We start from the raw sequence: 18,677 nt of genomic DNA, 5'->3' as shown, positions 1-18,677 counted from the left end.
TATCTACCATGTGTAGGAAAACGCTCTGGGTGTGTCTTCGCTGTGTGGAAAATTGACCCCGGTCAGGGTCAGTCTTCCAGGGTTTGATTTTGCGTACCTAGTGGGGACGTGCGAAATCAAACTATCTGGGGTTGACTGTCAACCCCATTCTCCTCAATATCGCGAGGAGTAAGGGAGGTCATAGAATCATAGAATCCTAGGGCCGGAAGAGGCCTCAGGAGGTCATCTAGTCCAGCCCTCTGCCCAAAGTAGGACCAACCCCAACTAAGTCATCCCAGCCAGGACTTTGTCAAGTTGGGACTTAAAGACCTCTAGGGATGGAGATTCCACCCTCTCTCTCGCTAACGCATTCCAGTGCTTCACCGCCCTCCTGGGGAAATAGCTTTTCCAAATGTTCAACCTACACCTCTGCCTCTGTAACTTCAGACTATTGCTCCTTGTTCTGTCGTCCGTCACTACTGAGAACAGCCTCTCTCTATCCTCGTTAGACTGAGCGTTTCTCCCATTGCGCTCCCTCTGCCAGGTAAGGCATTTGGAGATAAGTCGATTCTAGGTACACAATTGCCGTACCTACAATTACAATCGACTTAAATGTCTTATGTAGTCCTGGCCTTCGTGACTGCAAGGGACTTCAATTTCAGGGACATATGCTGGAGGTCTCCTTCTGCCAGTACTGAACACCCTTGGAATTCCAAAACGTAAGAGAGGACAAATTCCTAACAAAAAAATTGTTGCAGCCAACACCGGGGGAGCTGTGTGTTACAACAAGGTCCTATGAGGAAAGAGGAGATGATCCCAGAACTAAAAAAGAGAATGGTGTTCATGTCTTGTTCACATTTGTCATGTGCAGGTAGAATAAAAGTTGAGACCAGTAAGATATAGACTTGGGGTTTTGGTCAGTTTCCCAGAGCCGAAAGCAAGTAAGAGCCAAGCTACCTGGGAAGAAGAAATTAACCAGAGAATATGTGAATAATGGTGGGGAAACTTTACTAAATCCCCCCAGAGCTATAATCCCACAAATGAGGAACAAAGCCATATTGGCTAAAAAAAGCAACCTGCTTTAGGGGGGAAGTGAAGGCAGCTGTAAAAAATTAGTTAATACATAATGAATGGAAGAAAGAGGAAATTGATAGTAATGAATATAAATCAGGCATCAGGAAGTGTGGAAAACCAGTAAGGAAGCAAGAGCAGCAAGAGAATGCTGTGCTAGGAAGAGGAAGAAGGCATTGTTCAAATGCATTTTGAACAAAAGAACCCTGCCAGTAGAATGCTGGTAGAACAATCCATAATGACGCTGAGATTCCAGGAGTGTTCAGTAAATACTTTCATTTGAGGAGAGAGGAAAGAAAAACAAACAGGCGGTACGGTCTCATCATATGGTGGTGTGAACACTCTTTCCATTCCACTAGTACCTCTGGAGAATGCTGGACAGCAGCTATCTCTGGAGAACGTTGGTCCGGTGCGGGACAAGAGACTTTGTTGGACTACAGGAGGCCAATACTGTCTAGCATATTACCGACACTTCCACTGCTTACTGGGCTCTGGTGGCTGTAAACAAACTTTATGGGACCATGGGAAACTTGGCCACGCCCAGGGTAATCCAGGTGACTAAAATCATGCTGGATTATGGGTGTTGCTGTACGAGAGCGTTACGGATTAGAGAAGGTCGACCTGTGTTAAAATTAGGCATTTTACAGTTAGCACATCCGGATCAGTTCCACCGGAGAGCTAGCTGAGGAGCTGGCCAGCCTCGTAATGATGATCTTCCCTGTCCTGGAGCAGTGGGGAAATTCCCTCAGACTGGAAGTGAGCAAAAGCCATGCCAATTTTTATAAAGGATAGAGAGGCTGCTGTGGGTAACCACTGGCTAATCAGCCTGGCTTAGAGCCTGGCCAAGATGATGGAATGACTGATAGGAGATTTGATTAAGAGGAACTACTGGAAGATGATGGAATTAATGGCCATTAACATGGTCTGTTTTCCATAAACACCTTTCCAACTAACTTGATGTATTTCTTGAGGAGCTGAGCGGCTGAGTTGCTAAAGAGAATAATGCTGATATGCTAGGTGTCTGTAAGGCATTTGGCTTGGCACTGCCTGACATTATGATTAAAAAATTAGAATAGGAAATTAACACGGCACACCTTAAATGGCTGAAAACCTGGTCAACGGTGAGGTCTCCAAAGGCAACAGTAAATGGGACACTATCGTTGGAGGACTGTGCTTTGGGTCCTGTAGCAGTGGTCCTGGCCCTACCCTCTTTACTGGTTTTATCAATGACCGGGAAGCATACCTAAAATCATCAGTGATGAGGTTTGCAGATGACACCAACGTTGGGGACGAGGTAAATAAAGAAGCGACAGGTCAGTGATTTAGGCCAGGTCTACGCTAGACATTAAAGTCGATTGTAGATTCGTAATTCTAGCGACAGCAGTTGCGTAGCTAGAACCCACTGATCTACAATCAACTTGTCTAGCGTTGAAACTCCCCCACCGACCTCCCTTACTCCTCCCGATATAGAGGGGTACAGCAGTCGTCTGCCGACCTGGGTTTGATTTCATGTGTCCCTCTTAGACACGCAAAATGGAAGCCCCGGGAGGTGGGCGCTGACCAGGTCGACCTTCCGCGGAGTGAATGCAGATCCTTCGAGGGACCTCGCTCGCTCAGCAAAAGGGGTGCGAGCGAGCACTGTGGAATTTAACCAGGCTGAATGTAAACGCAGGCGTCCAGGCCGGGGTGCCATTTCGGGAGCCTGGGGGAGGGAAGCAGCCATGTGATGGGACTCTGCTGCTCTTTTTCCCCTTCCCCTGGCTAGCAGGCGGCGAGGGGGGAGTACACAGCTTACATGCCTTCCTCAGTGCTGGCCAGCGAGGGGAGGGGAGCTGACGAGCTGCGTACTTTCCTCACGCTCCCTGATAATCAGGGGAACTGGAAGAAGAGCGGCAGCACCCCAGAACACATGGCTGCTGCCCCCCCAATGTGGTGCCCTCGCACCTAGGAGCAAACAACATAGGCCCTGCTTGCCAGGTGGGGGCCCGGCCTGGGGAGCAGTCACTCGGGAAAAGACTAGAGGGGCAATAGCTGAGCCTGAGCTCCCCGTGTGAGGCTGTGGCCCAAGAGCTGACGTGCTCCGGGGAGGCGTAAACGGGGCAGTCTCACGCCGGGGAGGGTCTCGCTCCTCCGCGTACGGCACTGGCGTGGCTGCTGCTGGCGTCGCAAGTCTGGTTCTGGTGCCCGCCGCGAAAGGAGGATGCGGCGTAGGGGGAGAGAGTTTGACGGCGAGCCGTGGGAATGGGTAAATTATTAGCAAACACACCTCGTAGGGGTGGAGCTGCAGGAGCCGGGTCTATTCAGCTTAAGCAAGAGGCGGTTAAGGGGCGACTTGGTCACTGGGGTGGGACGGGGGTGTTATGAGGCCACAGCAGCCCCCTGCACCACCACAGTGGTGAGAACTGCAGCAACTCATCATCCTGCTCTGCTGTGCCACCCATCTCCCACCCCTCTGCGCTCCGCTTCACCGTGGTGGGGCAGCCCTCCTGGACTGCCCTGCGGACGGGACCGCTCTGTCGATGACATTGGATATTAGGAAACACGACTTCCCCGGGAGGGTGGTGAAGCACTGGAATGCGTTGCCCAGAGAGGTGGTGGAATCTCCGTCCCTGGAGGTTTTTAAGTCCTGGCTGGACAGGGTCCTGGCTGGGATGACTTAGTGGGGGTTGATCCTGCTTGAAGCAGGGGGCTGGATTAGATGACCTCCTGAGGTCCCTTCCAGCCCTCGGCTTCTGTGATGCTGTGCTTCTCAGAGTCCACACGGGGAACAAATATTTGTGAATGAGCTTGCGGTTTATCAAAGAAACTTCTAACACCGTTCAATGGCTGGGAGTTTAAACCAGCCAAATTCAGACTGGAAATAAGGATCACATTTTAGGGCTGTCAATCAGTTAAAAATGAATCAGGAGATTTAAAGAACTGTAATTAATCCCAGTTTTAATGGCACTGTTAAACAACAGACTAGCCTTTACGTAAATGGTTTGGGATATTTTCTGGTTTTTTCCAATATTGTTTTCAACGGCACAGACTACAAAATGTACCCAGCTCACTTTGTTTTATTGCAAATATTTACACCGTAAAAACAGCAAGGAGTATTTCCGTTCAACTTACCCAAGCAGTGCAGTGCACCCACTTTTACAAAAAGTATCGGGGGGCAGCCGTGTTAGTCTGTGTCCACAAAAACAACAAGAAGTCCTGTAACATCTTAGAGACGAACAAATTTATTGGAGCATAAGTTTTTGTGGGCAAAGACCCGCTTCGTCAGCTGCGTCGTCAGATGTTCGTCCATGAAGTGCCATGGGATTTCTTGTTACTTTCACAGAAGCTGAGTTTACAACTGTAGAGTGATTATTATGGCTTTGATGTAACATCCTTCAGCAGAACAAGAAGTCGTCCTGTGGCACCTTATAGACTAAGAGATATTTTGGAGCATCAGCTTTCGCGGACAAAGACCTGCTCCGTTGAACACCCGGCCTTTGCCCATGAAAGTTTGTGCTCCAGAATATCTGTTAGATGCCACAGGACTTCTTCTTGTTCTCGAAGTTACAGACTGGCACGGCTACCCCTCTAATCCTACAGCAGAGTGAGCCCTGGTTTGTGAGGAAGGGTTGACTTTCCCTCAGGGCCTGTGTGTGTGGCAGGGCCCAGGGAGGCATCCTCAGGCCTCTGTTTTCTGTGGAAGTGTTTCTCAAACTTTTTGCGCTGTCCATTTAGACTTAAAAAAAAAGGTTTCTGCCTCCCTACTTTACCTCAGGGCTTCAAGCTCTCACCACCTGAGCCACTCCCAGCCTCCCTACTGGCTCCCACCTCCCGACACGCCCTCCCCAAAAAACCTCCCGCTTCCTGTGGGGCACAGTGTGCCTGGCTTCTGCCCCCGCAGGAGCTCCTGGCTGGTGCTTCAGCTCCCACACTACAACGCCTCCCCTCACGCGGCCCCTTGCAATTCACCCGTTCAAAAAATTAAAATGCTAATTTTGGTTTCCTTTAATCCAGGGTGTTAATGAGATTAATTGGATTTTCAACAGTGAGGGTAATTAACCGCTGGAGCAATTTATCAAGGCTCGTGGTGGATTTTCTCTCACGGACAATTTTGCCGCAAGACAGGAGGCGTTTCTCTAAGAGCTGCGCTAGGGATTACTGCGGGCTAGGTCTGTGGCCTGTACGCCATAGAAGGTCAGAGTAGGTCACCACAGCTCTGAGCTCCGGGCAGCAGCGCCTTTATGACGAATAGCGTGAGTTCGGGCTGGGGGCACCACTGAGGTGCCAGGCGTGGTCACCTCCGTGGAAGGCAGATGCTGAGGACTGGGCTGTTCTGGGCAGGCCGGGTGGGGCAGAACTGCCTGGGGCACGGCGAGGGTTTGCTTTGGGGCTAGCCGTAGCTCTTTGAGAGGCACGACATGCCTTAGGGCGAGGCACGGGGGAGAATTTATACTTCTGGGGGTGTAGCGCAGGCTCCCGGGCGTTGATCCTCTCATCGCGCCGTGCCCGCGAAACGCTCTAACGCCGCGGTGATGTTGCTTGCCAGGCCTTCTCCCCAAGCCGTGGCATGGAGAGCCGGTCGTCGTCCTGAATCCCACCGCCCCGGAGGTGAAGGTGGGCCAGCCGCTGCAGCTGGTCTGCGCCGCTCTGGGGGTGCCAGCCCCACACTACCAGTGGTACCACAACGGCAACCCCATGAAGCATCAGAAGAAGAAGAAACTCTTGGTAAGGTCGGATTTAGCCAGTCCCTAAGTTGGGCTCCGTGCGGTGGCCCTGGGAGGGGAAGGGTGTAATTACACCTGCGTTGCGAGCTGTCCCCATCCCTGTCAGTCACAAGGAGACCAAGGTGGGTCTTGGAGTTTCATCGACTGCTGGCCGGGGGTAGGCGTGGAGGACCTGCTGCTTGTCGTCATCAGCCTGGTTCCTAGAGCCCCCGTGCCGAATGCACGTGATGGGGTACCTCGGACATCCCTCAGAGCTTCCAGGCCTTGGGAGGAACCCCCCTGAGTTCACTCCCGCTTCCCTGCCAAGCAGGGCGCTAGCTGTGTGCACAGCCTGGGGTTGGGTCAGCACAGGCAGGCATCTCCCTGTCCCTTGCGGGGCTGGGTCTCCCCAGAGTCCGTGCGCAGAAGGAGCCTAGAAGCGGATGAAGGACTCTGCCAGACCCAGAGGGGCCAAAGCTGAGCCCGGCCCCCCCAGCAACAGTCACATCTCATGGGACCCATTGGAGCTAACTCGCCCTGGAGCTGGAGAAGCTGAGCGTGGGCGGGGTGGAGGGCTGTGCCGGGGGCATGTCTCACGGCTAGCACACCGCTGCCCGGCCACTCTGGAGGGTCCGGGTCCGGGGTCTCCGTTCCACCCTGCCGTCTCCTCCAGGCGCCCGGCCAGGCAAGATGCTGTAGGTTTGTGGTTCAGCCCTCCGGAGAAATCACGTGTCTTCCCCTGCTGGGCTGGGAGCGGCTCTTTTTATGAATGGGTGCGGGAAGTCTGCCCTTTCACTGCCAGCCAGGGTCACTTCCCCAGTGACGGGTAGGGGAATCCCGGCCTGCCCGCTACGCCAGCTTCCAGCTCTTCAGCAGCCCAGGCCTGTGCCTTTCTGGCCCTGACCGCTTCTTGCCTGAGCTTTTCCCGACTGCCTGACTCTCCTGCCAGCTCCCAGCCCTCAAATTCCCTCCTGCGGGGAATGACGGTGGCTGCCCAGGCTACGAGCTCCGGAACACCCCCAGCCTCCTCGCAGGAAATGACAGCAGCTCCTCTCCATTGCTCGCTTCCTGTCTTTAGAAACCCCACCCAGCTCATTCCTCCTCCCCAGGCTCCCTCCTTAGTCAGCCAGGGGATTACCTCAACCACCCGATTCCCCTCAGCTGTGCCCTGTCCGGTCAATCAGGCCCCTCGGCTTATATTAACTCCTTCACCCAAGCCCGGGATGAGTCCCTCATCGCGGGGCAGGACCCCACTGGTTTGTCTTTTAACCCTTTTCTGACCAGGCTGCCTTGACAGGTAAGAGGAGCAGCCGCTATTTGGGGTTGACTCGCTGGGTGCCCAAATTAAGAGATGTCTTGGGCCTGGTGTTAGGAGGTCCTGAACAGCCAGCAGCTGTGGGCTTTCAGCACCTCTGTCTTGGAGACCGATCTCCTGCCGGTTGTGTCTGGTCCATGTAATACAGGCTTAGCATCAGGTCATTAATGCGCCTCCTTATCCTTCTAGTCCGAGCAGGATACATTTATACGTATACATTTACTGGCACTGGAGCTTACGCATGAATCTCCCCACCAGCTGTGCCGGATGCTTTGTATCGGGGGATGCTGAAAGTCGGCAAAACCTTTGTCCTTGTGCCCCCAGCCCTGTCCGTGCCCCCTCTGGCCCTAGAGCTGGGGCTGGGCACAGGGCTATGGCTCTGGAGGTGGGGGGATGCTGAACAGGTAGAGGAGCCCCAGCTTGGGGTATGGATGGAGCCCCCAGCATAGGCTGGCTGCCGTGCGACCCTGTGTGTGGGGCCGGAAGCAGAGTCCCGTTTAAAGCCTGGAGGGGCTGCAGCACCCCAGGTGTGCCTCGTTCTGGTGGCTGTGCGGCAGAATGAGGCTGTGATCAGGGGTCTTGGTGAGGCAGGGTGGGCTTCAAGCACGGGACCCGGGGACCCTGATTCTGCCGGAAACGCCCCGTCCGGCTGTGGTGGAGTCTCTCTGGGATGCTGTCTTATCTATGGAGACTGCAAGCTACACAAGGAGGCCGGGTAAACGGAGGGGTGAACAAACGTGCTGGACCCTTGGCATGTCTGGGGGAGTCCCTGGCTCTGGCCTCTGACAGAAGGGGGGCGGTGGAGCTATGCTCCCACAGCCGGCCCTTCAGTGCTGTCTGGACCGTGCTGCCTGGGGCCCCGGCTGCTGTCGCAGCAGCAGCAGTATCAGGGAGCCCTGGGCCCTTTCGAATTGCTAAGACTGGGGCAGCTGCCCCTTCCCCCAGCTGTCCCCCCTCGGCAGGCCTGCTGGTAAATAACAGCGAGAGGCTCTGGGACAGCTTGTAACGTGGGGACGCAACCCCCGGTGACAGCCCTTTGATGGTCCTGTCTGTCTCCTCAGATCAGCTCTGCGAAGCTCAGCGACTCTGGCACGTACCTTTGCTGTGCAGCCAACGAGCATGGAGAACACTGGACCGAGGCCGTGGAGCTCCGCGTAGGTGAGCAGAGCTGAGTCATGCCCAGCTCTACCACACGGGGGGCCTGGGGGTGAGCAGCACTAGAAGGCGATACTAGACTGGGTTTCCATGCGTGCCCTGGAGGGGCCGGTGTCAGGGTGTAATCTCGGAGCCGGCAACCACGTGGCCTGTGAGAGTAAGGACGGAGCACCGTGGGGTTGGGTGGGCTCTGGCATGGACGACCTCTCTGGCCATGGGTGAGCCGTGGTAGCCACCATGAGCAAAAGGGGCCAGTCATTCAGGAACCAGCTGTAGACTTCCTCAGCACCCCAGACAATGGACTCGTCCCAGCCGCTCACCGGCCACTCTCAAAAACTTCCGCTTCTGTCTCCTCTCCATACCCGATCTGAGAAATGGGTTGATGTGTACGTGGGGGCCCTGGCCAGGGGAGACGGGCTCAGAGTAATGCTGGGACAACTCTGTCTGTGTAACTGTGACCCCTCAAGATCCCCTGGGCCCCAGAGAATTCAGGAAAGCCCTGGCCATGCTTGTCACAGGCCATCTGTGCTGTGGTCACTCACACCCACTGAATCCCTAGCCTCCAAGCGTGCGAAGCAGAGCTGAGGAAGTGGCCGTCTACCCGGCTGCCGACAAGCCGCTGGGAGCAGCGCTAATGGCATTCCTGGCATTCCAGGAGGAGGGGAGTGTTTTAAATTTAGCCCAGGAAGTGGAATCTGTAATTATAACATTTTCCCTGCCTGGCTGGGCTGCATTCAGACGGGGAGGGGCCTTTTAGTGCAGGAGCCAAAAGAGCAAAACACCATCCTCCATGGCTAAGTTCACCCAGCAATCACCTGGGTCTCCGTGGCGGCCCCGCCGGAGCTTGTCTCAGAGGGGCAGCCGTGTTAGTCCACTTCAGCACAGGCGGTGAGGAGCCCTGGGGCGCTTTAAAGGCTGTCGCACTCGTTCAGCCCTAAGACTGCGTGGGCTGCAGCCCGTGCCTGGGGAATCTGTATCGAGCCTGTTCAGCGAGATTTACAGCCCCGGAGAGAAGCGCGTTCCAGCTGGGCGGCCTGCCCCAGGCTGCAGGCACCTGCCTGCGAGATCCAGGCTGCCAGAGAGGGAAGGGGGCAAATGGACGATTTCAGAGGAAAGGGGCTGGTGTGAGACCCCCGTGCGTAGAATTAGAAGAGACATCCCCCCCCCGCCCCCACATATGCTCAAACTCAGGAATCAGCCCCCTGACCCTGACCCCACTTATGAGATGGGCTTAAAAATCCTGAGACCTAGTCAATAATTTTACAAATGTGGCGGGGAGCCAACCCACCCCTGTATTCTCACCCGGCACACGCTGGTCATAGTCTCCGCAACGAATGCTGCGGGAGGGGGTATCGTTTCAAAATGGGTAACTCGCTGGCCTGAGGCAGCGAGGGAGGCGTGCTTTCCTGCTGGGCCTATCCGAAAGCACAGGGCAGGTAAATAGCTAATGTGATATCCGTCACCAGGGGATCACGCCCCAGGTCAGTGACCAAAGGCCATTTAAAAGGGCACAAGTTAAAAGCAGAGGAAATCTCTTGTTCCTGCTCCCTGCCCTCCCTTTTGAGCGGTTGGGTGCATTCCACGAGCCCCCAGAACACACACAGCTCAGTTATCCAGGCTGCCTCTCATTAGCACCGGCCCCCCTTTGGCTCTGACTTTGTGATAAGCGCGAGAAGGTCGTGCACATTTTGAACTTTGCATGAGGGGTCACCAGCCCGCCAGGGCTGAGAGCCACTGGCCGGAGCCGTTCAGGCTGCGGCTGATATGGCTGGGTTTGTTTTTCTCTCCCTCGGGGTCTGGCTCAGTCTCAGCTTCAGGGAGTGGCTGGTGGCAGAGGCCGAGAGCGGCAGCCCAGGGGCAGGGCTGGGTCCCAGCAGGATGCCCCAGTTATGCAAAACCTGCACCAGGAAGGAGAAGAGACAGACAGGATCATTAGGCTCCTCCCTTCATCCTGCCTCCAGCATTCCCTGTAAGCTGAGCACGTGGGCGGCCGCAGGAGGGGTTCAGGTGCCCCCCGGCTGTTGGCAGAGCGCCCGCGCCCAGCAGCCTGTGTGCCTATGGGTGGTGCGCATCCGCGCTGGGCTTGGCGCTCATAGCAAAATTTATTCTGCATGCGGATGGGAAGAATTAGCGGGAGCCCTGCTGCCACCTGCCCCTCTCATTTCCAGCCTGCCCCTCCCGTGACCTTCATTCCACCGCCCGCCCCTGGATTCCTCCCCTGCAGAGCCTGACTCCCATTCCCTGCCTCTGCCCTCAATCCGTCCCTGACCTTTGTCTTGGGGGGAATTCAGCTGCCGGGCACCCACCTTCCCGGCCTCAGCCCTGGCTTTGCCTCAGATGCCACAGGGCGAGGCTGGTTTTCACGGGTGGGGGCCCAGCCCTTGCTCTGGACCGAGCCCCTTTCAAAGATCCCCCGTCACTTCTGAGACAGGCTGGCTTGCTCCAGGGCCTGAGCCGCGCAGGGGAGGGCTGGGGGTAGTTAAGTTCAGCGTTCCCAGCATCTTGGAGCTATCGGGGGGGCAGGGATGGGCCCTGCCACGCCCGCCCCTTCCTGGCAGAGTACAAGGAATGGCTGATTTACTCCTGCACACCCGTCTCCAAGGCAGGTGACCTACACAGGGTGGGAGTTGGGGGGCTCACACCTGTGGCCGTGCGCCCGGGCCTGCTCTGGCCCTGCGAGGAGCTAGTGCAAGTGCTTGTTGTGGCGCAGTGATTCAGGCCTGAACCGAGCCCCTGGTCTGCAACAAGGGAACTCAGTGCCTCCATCGTAGCCTCTACTTCCCCTTGCCCCCGGCTGGTCTGTGTGGGAGTCAAGTGCTGAGCCGGCAGAGCCAGCGCTCTATCGGTGGGGCCCGTTGGTGTCAGACCCGTGACCGGCGTTGGCCCTGGGGATCCAGGCTGTGTGCTTGGCGCTGATGTCCTCCCTGTCTCTTTGCAGGTACGTGCCTGGCAGATCAGTTTTTTGGTAAGTGCCGTGTTCGTGCCTGTCTGTGAAAACAAACCCCTGTCCAAAGCAGGATGAACCTGGGAGTGCCTGGGGCTGGCAAACCCCAGCCTCTGCCCTCTGCTCTAACGGGGCCGTGGCACGGTTCTGAGATAGAGCTGTACAAACAGACAGGGCCGGGCACCCCATGGTGAGCGTGGACCGTCTCACGCCACAGCCTGGCAGCTAAAGCAGGAAGCATCGGTTCTTCTTTGAGTGACACCACATGTCCACTGCACTTCCGGTGTGCGCGTACCCACGGCCCCAGGGCTGGTGACTTTCCCCTGAGTGGTCCCCATTGACGTGGTGTACAGGCCCTCAGCAATCTGCTGCTGCATCTCGTAAAGGACGGCTCTTAGGGCTGCCGTATTTGAACATTCGAAGACGAGAACAGCCCTGTGAGGGAGCGTGTGCCAGTGTCCACCAGCTTGCGTTGTATTCAGGTGCTGCGTGTACTATCGCGTGAGTTGGTACGCCCTGATACGGACACGCTCCCTCTCGGGGGCACCTCGTTTTTGAGCGTTCAGATATGGTAACCCTAATGGACCTACCTCCGACGCTTTTAAATTCCCCACCCCTCATCCTCGTCACAGCGCACGGGCTTACTACTGCAGGTTCCTCTCCGCACCAGCTAGTGGTATTCATCAGTGCTAGGCTGGCGTCGGCTTTCTGAGCAATATTTTTTTTTTGAACCCCGGGCTCCCCCCTGGAATGCTCAAGAGGAAGACCTCAGAGAACGTGGAGAAGATCGACTGAGATTGAAGGACAACAACTGGGGCACTCCTGGGGTCCGCTGGAAGTTTCGGTCTGAGACAGACTGAAGTGGAGGAGAGTTGTGGATGACCTAAGGCTCCGTCTGGAGTACAAGGGTTTAAGTAAGTAAGTAAGATGGGTTCCCACTTACTCACCAGGTACTGGTGGCTTGGTACTTGGGCATGCCTCAGTCTCCAGATGGGAAGCCTAGCCCCAGCTGCTAAGCAATCTGTGCTGGTGAGTGACCTTTAGCACCCCCTGCCAGAAGGGTTGCATTCAAGACCACTGCCAAATCTACAGGGACTTCAAGCCCTGCACACAGACAAGGGCAGAGCGATGGGACTGCATTCCACCCTCCTGCAGGACAGCTGGTGGCCACGCTCTGAAGCTGCCACTCGTGGCCGGCTCTGAGTCCACCAACGTTGGCGAGGAACTCCCCTGGACATTGCACTGAAAGTTGGCACCAATCCCCAGCTCTGGGGCTGAGAGGGAAGCGCAAGCGTTCAGCGAAGGTGCCAAGAGTTGTCTCAGCTGGAGAATCGAGGTCTCCGGGAGTGTCCACCAGTAAACAAGGCACAGTGTCCTCGGGGAAGAGATGGTTCCCAGGACTGGCCTCGTCTCCTCCAGGGTTGTTGGCGTCAGCACGGGTAGCCAGGCCATTGAGACTGAGCCCCACTGCAGTGCTGACTCCTCCGGCCAACAAGAACCACTCGAGGAACAACCGCTGTTGGTACCAGCGATCCGGGAGGCCTAGACGGCAGCATGGGACCGACTCTGCATCTCAGTTCTGGCCTCTCCGATTGTACAGGAGACAGGTTGGCAGGAACTGGCGGATCCTCAGCCTGCAGCTATGGACTTACCCCACAGACCTCTGTAGTGGGGGTGGGCCCAGGGGCCTCTTTGGAGTCTGGGGTGGGCCCCCTCACTCCAGAGAGAGATGACAATCCAGGCTCTCCCTTGCAAAGCTCTCCCCCTCTCCTCACAGAAGACAGGTGGGATGCTCCTCAGCCTGACAGACTTGAGGGCCATGTTGATATCATCACGGGGAGCTGACGCACCTTTCCCTAAAAATACAACCGGTAGCTCAATCTCTGCAGCGATACCTGGTTTCCCCACCTAGGCAGCCTGAGCAATCTAGAAAGCAAGAGGAAAACCACAGACGAAAATCACTTCCTCTTCAGTTTCCTTCTTCTCAGTGTGTGCGTCAAGGCCTTTAGGAAGCCGGTTTGATGTCTGTGTGTGGGACACCCCACCAGATTGTGACGTGCCAGTTTCTCCCCATCTTATTTTTTCCAACTTCAATGGACCATAAGGGCTGTGGAACAAGGATACGCTCTGTGGTTAACTTCCACTCACCCCTCTATGTCCCACCCCTGTTTAGGGACAAATCGCATCAGGATGTCTACCTCTAACCCTGCGGTTGTGGGAGCTACAGGAGGTTCCCCCTTCATGTCAAGAAAAGGGTTTCCAATCTTGTTACTTCTGGTTTCCAGAAGCAAAAGGATGTCTCAGACACATCCTAGACTCGTGGGATTTGAACGAGCATATAAAGAAAGTAAGGATTTGTGTGGCCTCGCTGGGCTCCCTTATGCCTCCTCTGGCCGAGGGTGACCGAGCCATACCCGGTTTGTGGCCTTTGACTTGAAGGACGCGTATTTGCATGTGCCAATAGATGAGAGCCACTGGAGAGTCCTCAGATTTCTGGTCCTCAACACCCATTATCAGTTTACGGTCTTATCCTTTGGGCTGTTTGCTGCCCCAAGAGTATTCGAAAAATGCCTGGTGGCGGCGGCGGCAGCTGCATTCTTAAGAAAAGCCGGGATGGATGAGCGTCCTTGTCTGGATGACTAACTCATACAAAACCAATCCAAGCTCAAAGAGGTGATCCGTCTGTTCAGGATCCGGTCCCTTTACAACACTGAGGACCTGTTGATCAACAAGGACAGGTCAGGCTTTCCCACCTTGATTGCAGATTCCAGACAACGTTGAATGTTCCCACAATCTCAGAACTCTTCCGCTCACGATGGTAAGAAACGGCCTGGGACTGCCGGGGGCAAGTGGCCTCCTGCAGGTATGTGATTTGGCACGCCAGACTGTCTCAGAAAGTTGCAGAGCTAGTTAAAGTCCTTGTGCTTCCTGGCACTCATTGGATGTGCTGCTTGGAGTGGGGGATGGATCCTGCCAACTGGGGCGCATGAGTTCCCTGGGCCTCCTCGTTGCCCAAGTGACTCTGGTTATGGACGTTTCTCTGCGGTGGGGAGCTCACCAGGTGGGCCTTTGGGACGCCAGGTCTCTGGTCACATTAAGACTTTGCTTTCCACACACCTGCTTGGAAGCTGTGGGCTGTTCATCTGGCCTGTCCAGCTTTTCTCCCTCACATCCTGGGAGAGAGACTGCAAGTTCTCGCAGACCACGCTGGCAACGCTCTGTGCGAACAGGTGGGGAGGGACCAGGGCAGGCAGACTGTCGAGAGGCATCTGTGGGAGTGTTGTAACTGCAAGGGGGGCATCTCCGTCTCTCACCTCTCTGGTGTTCTGAGCACTTTGGAAGACCTCCCGAGCAGGTCATTCAGCAGGAATAACGAGTGGTCTCACTAGGGCCATCCTCAGAGGACTCCTGGGGCCCAGAGCAGTACTATTGAATGGGTGCCCTCTTCCAGCTGGGGTCTGTGATATTTTTAGAGATGTGTTTTTTACGCTCTTCAGAAATACTGAGGAAATGTTTTTAACTAAGGTCCTGTCGACTAACACAGTCAGTTCAGAAGCTGACAGTATATACCTGGGGCTGGTAAATGCCTGTTAAATGGAGTCCTCACCGCTTGAATGGCCCTTTCCCAGGTTGAGCATTCTGCGAAGAGCTCTGGCAGCTTTGTCACTTTTAAGTTAACTAGATCCTCTCTGGAGAAACCAGAGCCACAGAACAGGGACAGGAAGAGGCAGATAGGTGGACACTAAGACCCAGCAGTGCCTCAAACTTTCAGGGGTTCTGCACAGCTGAATATTCTGTACACGGGCAAGGATGGCCCCTGGGTCCCTCAGGCTGGATATCAAGAAGTTCGTGTTTCAAACCTGGGGTCCTAAACCCAGATCTGTTGGCTACTTGTCTCCGCAGCAAGGGACAGCCCCTTTGTTCCCGTGTAGGTCAGAGTCAGGGCTCCCTGGTGGCTGCTTTCCTACCTGCTTGGACAGACACCTTACTGTACGCATACCTCCCCATTCCACTCCTTCGGGGGTGTGGTACCAGCTCAAGCAGGGGCGTGCTCTCACGAGCCTCGTAGCTTTGCCTGGCCGGCGTTGTCTCCAGTCCGCTGTCCTCCCTCCCGAGGCTCCTGTGACACGCCCCATCAATCCCAACCTGACGTACTACATCCCAGCCCAGCCGCTCTCCGGGCTACCGCCGGGGAGTTCTGTGGGTAGCGCCTCAGGAGGCGGCGTGTTTGTGGACCGTGCAGAACGTTCTAAGCATGAGGAAGCCATCGACGAGCTACGCTCACCTCTTCCAGTGGAAATGAACCGCCTTTTGGTCAAAGCAGAGGGGTGTGTCTCCAGTCCTGGCCCCTCACCATCGGGGTTGCGACTGTTTGTTCCACTTGAAACACAACACAACCGATCAGCTAGTTCCACCTGGAGTGCACCAGGCAGCAGCGTCCCCTTTCCACCCACCAACTACTGACCACCAGTGTCCTCTAGTCCCAAGTCAGTTGGATCCTTCGAGTCTGGACGGGTGATACCCCCACGTCCTGGGGACCACTCCTGCCTGGGACCGAGAGCTGGTTCTAACAAGGCCGCTGGGTCTGCTCTTTGAGCCAACGGCTGTGCCCTCCTTCCTGGATCTTCCTATGAAAGCAGCATTTTGGTCGCTGTTCCTCCCCTGAGAGAGGTGATGGGACTCTGAGCATTGGCACCTGACGCTGCGTATGAGGATTTCTAACGGGGATACATTATGCACGTGTCCACACTTGAATTTCCTGGTGAAGTTGTGTCAAAATTTGACCTCCGCCAAGCCACGTCGCTTTGTTTCCTAAGGCCTGTCCTCAGAAAGATGAGAAGAGGCTCCACAGCTTGAGGGTTAGAAGAGCGTGAGCATTTTACGTGGATAGAACTAGGCCTTTTAGATCATTATCCCAGCTGCTTGTAGCCGGGGGAAGGGCCTTCCAGGCTCCGCACAGAGAATTTCATCCTGCATGCCTCTGTGCTCTGACATGGGCCAGCTGCCCTCTCCGTGCAGTGTGGCGGCACTTGCCGCGGAAGCTGCTTGAGGTTTTACAGCTTTTTTTTTTTTTTAACCGAGTACCTAGAGCAGTAGAGCTGCGTCTTGGCCACTGGTAGGTATCTTTAGTACTTAGTGCGCTAGATTGCAGCAGTCCAGGCACGATGCCAGGACGCACAGCTCTTCAGACATCAATCAGGTGGATTCCGGAGCTCAGCTCTAGACTGAACTGTCGTGGGTCACCAGCAGTGGAATGGGCCGATGCAGTCACTCAAGGGAAGAAGGAGTTGTTCTTGGAGATGTGTCCGTGTCCATTCCTTGATCTGCAGAGAGGGGAAGGGGAACAGGAGTCTGTGTGGTAAAAAAGAGCTGGGGCGGGTCAGGGGGTGGCTCCACCAGCAAATCATTGAGGCGGTGTGCACCACCCCGACAGAGGCTGCTAAGGGAAAGAATCTCTGATTCGGGCACTCTGGGCATGGGCCCATCGGAAGTGAAATGGACACGTGCGACACCTCCGAAGAACAGCAATTACAGCAGTTGCAGAAGAGGTTCTTAACAGTTATTAATGCCCCTGTGGGACAAATCTGGAACACAGGGGCCAGCCAGGCTAGCTGGGGCCAGCCATGGGGGAGATGCGTAGGGCAGGGTGCAGGAGTCTTTCCCTAGCAGAACCCAGTCTGTAGTTTTTGTGCCCTGCCCTTTTTGTGAGACGGGTGGGGCGAAACACGTTCCCAGCTAGCCGTCTGGCTTCTGCCTTCCCCGCCACCCTCTTGGGCTGCTTTCTGCCTCCTGACCAAACAGCCTCAAAGAGTTAGTTATGTGTCATTTTGAATGACCAGCAGAAACGCGTTCCAGAAGCTTGGGACGCTTGTCGATGAATCACTAGGTCCTTGCTCCGGGCTTAGACGCTTACATCTCTGCTTGTCGCTTGGTATTTCTGCCAGCCACAGACAAGGTCGCACTTCTGGTGGGCAACAACCATTATAGGCATCACCCTCACCTGATGGCTCCCGTCACGGATGTGTTTGAGCTCAGCCTTCTCCTCGAGCAGCTGGGCTTCCGGGTGGTCTCCCTCCTGGACCTGAACAAGGCGGAGATGCTGATAGCTGTCCATCAGTTCCTGCTGCTCCTGGGGAAAGGGGTCTATGGTAAGTTGCAACTTGAGAAGCTCTCCAAAGCCCCCTTCGCCAGTGTACAGGCCAAGCAGGTTGGCCAGCAAATCAGAGAAGAGAGAGTAGTGATGTGCAGGGGGCGTGGCGGTGATCCCTGTGTTCTGGTCGCCTCCTGTTTTCCCTTGGTGCACATTGTTCCGATTGCTGGGTGGTTTTTGTTCTAGATCCCCTGTGGCTTGCAGCAGGCCTTTGGCCTAGGAGAAGATGCCCTGGGCTGAGAAGCAAGAGAGTAAGAAATGACACTTCTACAGATGGGTGTAAGTCACTGGGCCAGTGCTAGGGGCTAACAGGCCTTGTGCTGTCTCGGCTTTGCACGGCCCGTGGGAGGAAGCCCCTTTGCTGTGACAGCCCTTCCTGGGGATTAAGCCCTGGGCTCCACCGCCTCTTGAAGCTGCACTTCTGAGCCTTCAGCATGCCTGTCTCTGTGAGCCTCCTTGGACCGGCCGCTGGGGTGTCCACACCGTGAGGGGGTGATGCCACCTCCGTCTCTAGAGTGTAGTGACCCTCAGCTAGCGTAAAACGAGAGTTTATTGCGTAGTGAATGCAGACGAGGTATAACGTGCAGAAGAACGGGGACCTCTCGCCAGCTCTGCCACAGAACTTAGGGGTGGTGCTTGGGACTCATTTAAACCACAGTTTTCCCCAGTGAATAGACACTAACAGTCAGTTCCTCCTTTTCTGGTGCCCAGCTCGAGACACCTGGCATTTGGTTTGCAGAAGTGCTGGGTAGGACTGTTCCCTGGGAGCTGAGCATTTGGGTGGCCGCCCAGGAGGAAGACAGGTGCTGCTGAGCTGATTAGCACAGCGCCCACAGGCCGCACCATGGGTGTCTACTGGTGGTGCACATCGGCCCATGCTTTGGTGCACATAACAAAATTTATTCTGCACACGGATGGGAAAATTAGAGGAACACTGGGAAGTCAGCTGGAGCGGCCTTTTTAGAAAGGCTAGGGCCTCGGGAACTGCAGCCCTGCCATGTCCCAGTCTGGGAATCCAGAGTTCGTGGACACTTTTGGCAGTTGTGGCTTGAATCCTTCTGCACCTCATTCCCTCCTCTGCAAATTCATACTGTGTTATCTCCTACGGGGGGCAGCGGAGATGAATTTCTTCCTGCTTGAGAGGCTGGAACAATGGTGACACACACCGTAGAAAGGCCCATGGAGCCACTTACCACTCCATGTTCAGTGCAGGGTGTGCAATAAATAAAGCTGAGGGAAAAGGACTATGAAACTGCTGCCTTTGTTCCCGGAGCCCCATCTATCTTGTGGGCTGAAGGAAGCAGCTGTTGTGTGGAATAGTTAGTATGGGATTGTCAGAGGTACAGAGGTAGCTGCTCCACTGTCCCCTGCCACCTGTCC

The 18,677-nt window shown here is 55.4% G+C and overlaps 1 protein-coding gene across 4 annotated transcripts in view; it reads left to right on the top strand.

The window, feature by feature from the left end:
- Window positions 1–18,677, top strand: part of LOC142019483 (mucosa-associated lymphoid tissue lymphoma translocation protein 1-like) — a 50,462-nt gene that overhangs the window by 9,423 nt on the left and 22,362 nt on the right. For 3 of the 4 annotated variants that reach the window (XM_075006462.1, XM_075006461.1, XM_075006464.1), the window contains 4 exons: window positions 5,576–5,754; window positions 8,109–8,205; window positions 11,141–11,167; window positions 17,092–17,295. In XM_075006462.1, coding sequence (XP_074862563.1) covers window positions 5,576–5,754; window positions 8,109–8,205; window positions 11,141–11,167; window positions 17,092–17,295 — 507 coding nt within the window. The remainder of the gene's footprint in view (window positions 1–5,575; window positions 5,755–8,108; window positions 8,206–11,140; window positions 11,168–17,091; window positions 17,296–18,677) is intronic. The other variant, XM_075006463.1, reaches the window with a different exon arrangement.

This window comes from Carettochelys insculpta, chromosome 12, assembly GCF_033958435.1.
Source record: "Carettochelys insculpta isolate YL-2023 chromosome 12, ASM3395843v1, whole genome shotgun sequence".
NCBI classification, from domain to species: Eukaryota; Metazoa; Chordata; order Testudines; family Carettochelyidae; genus Carettochelys; species Carettochelys insculpta.
The sequence above is the reverse complement of the archived record's forward strand: the minus strand, read 5'-3'. Positions and strand labels throughout refer to the sequence as shown.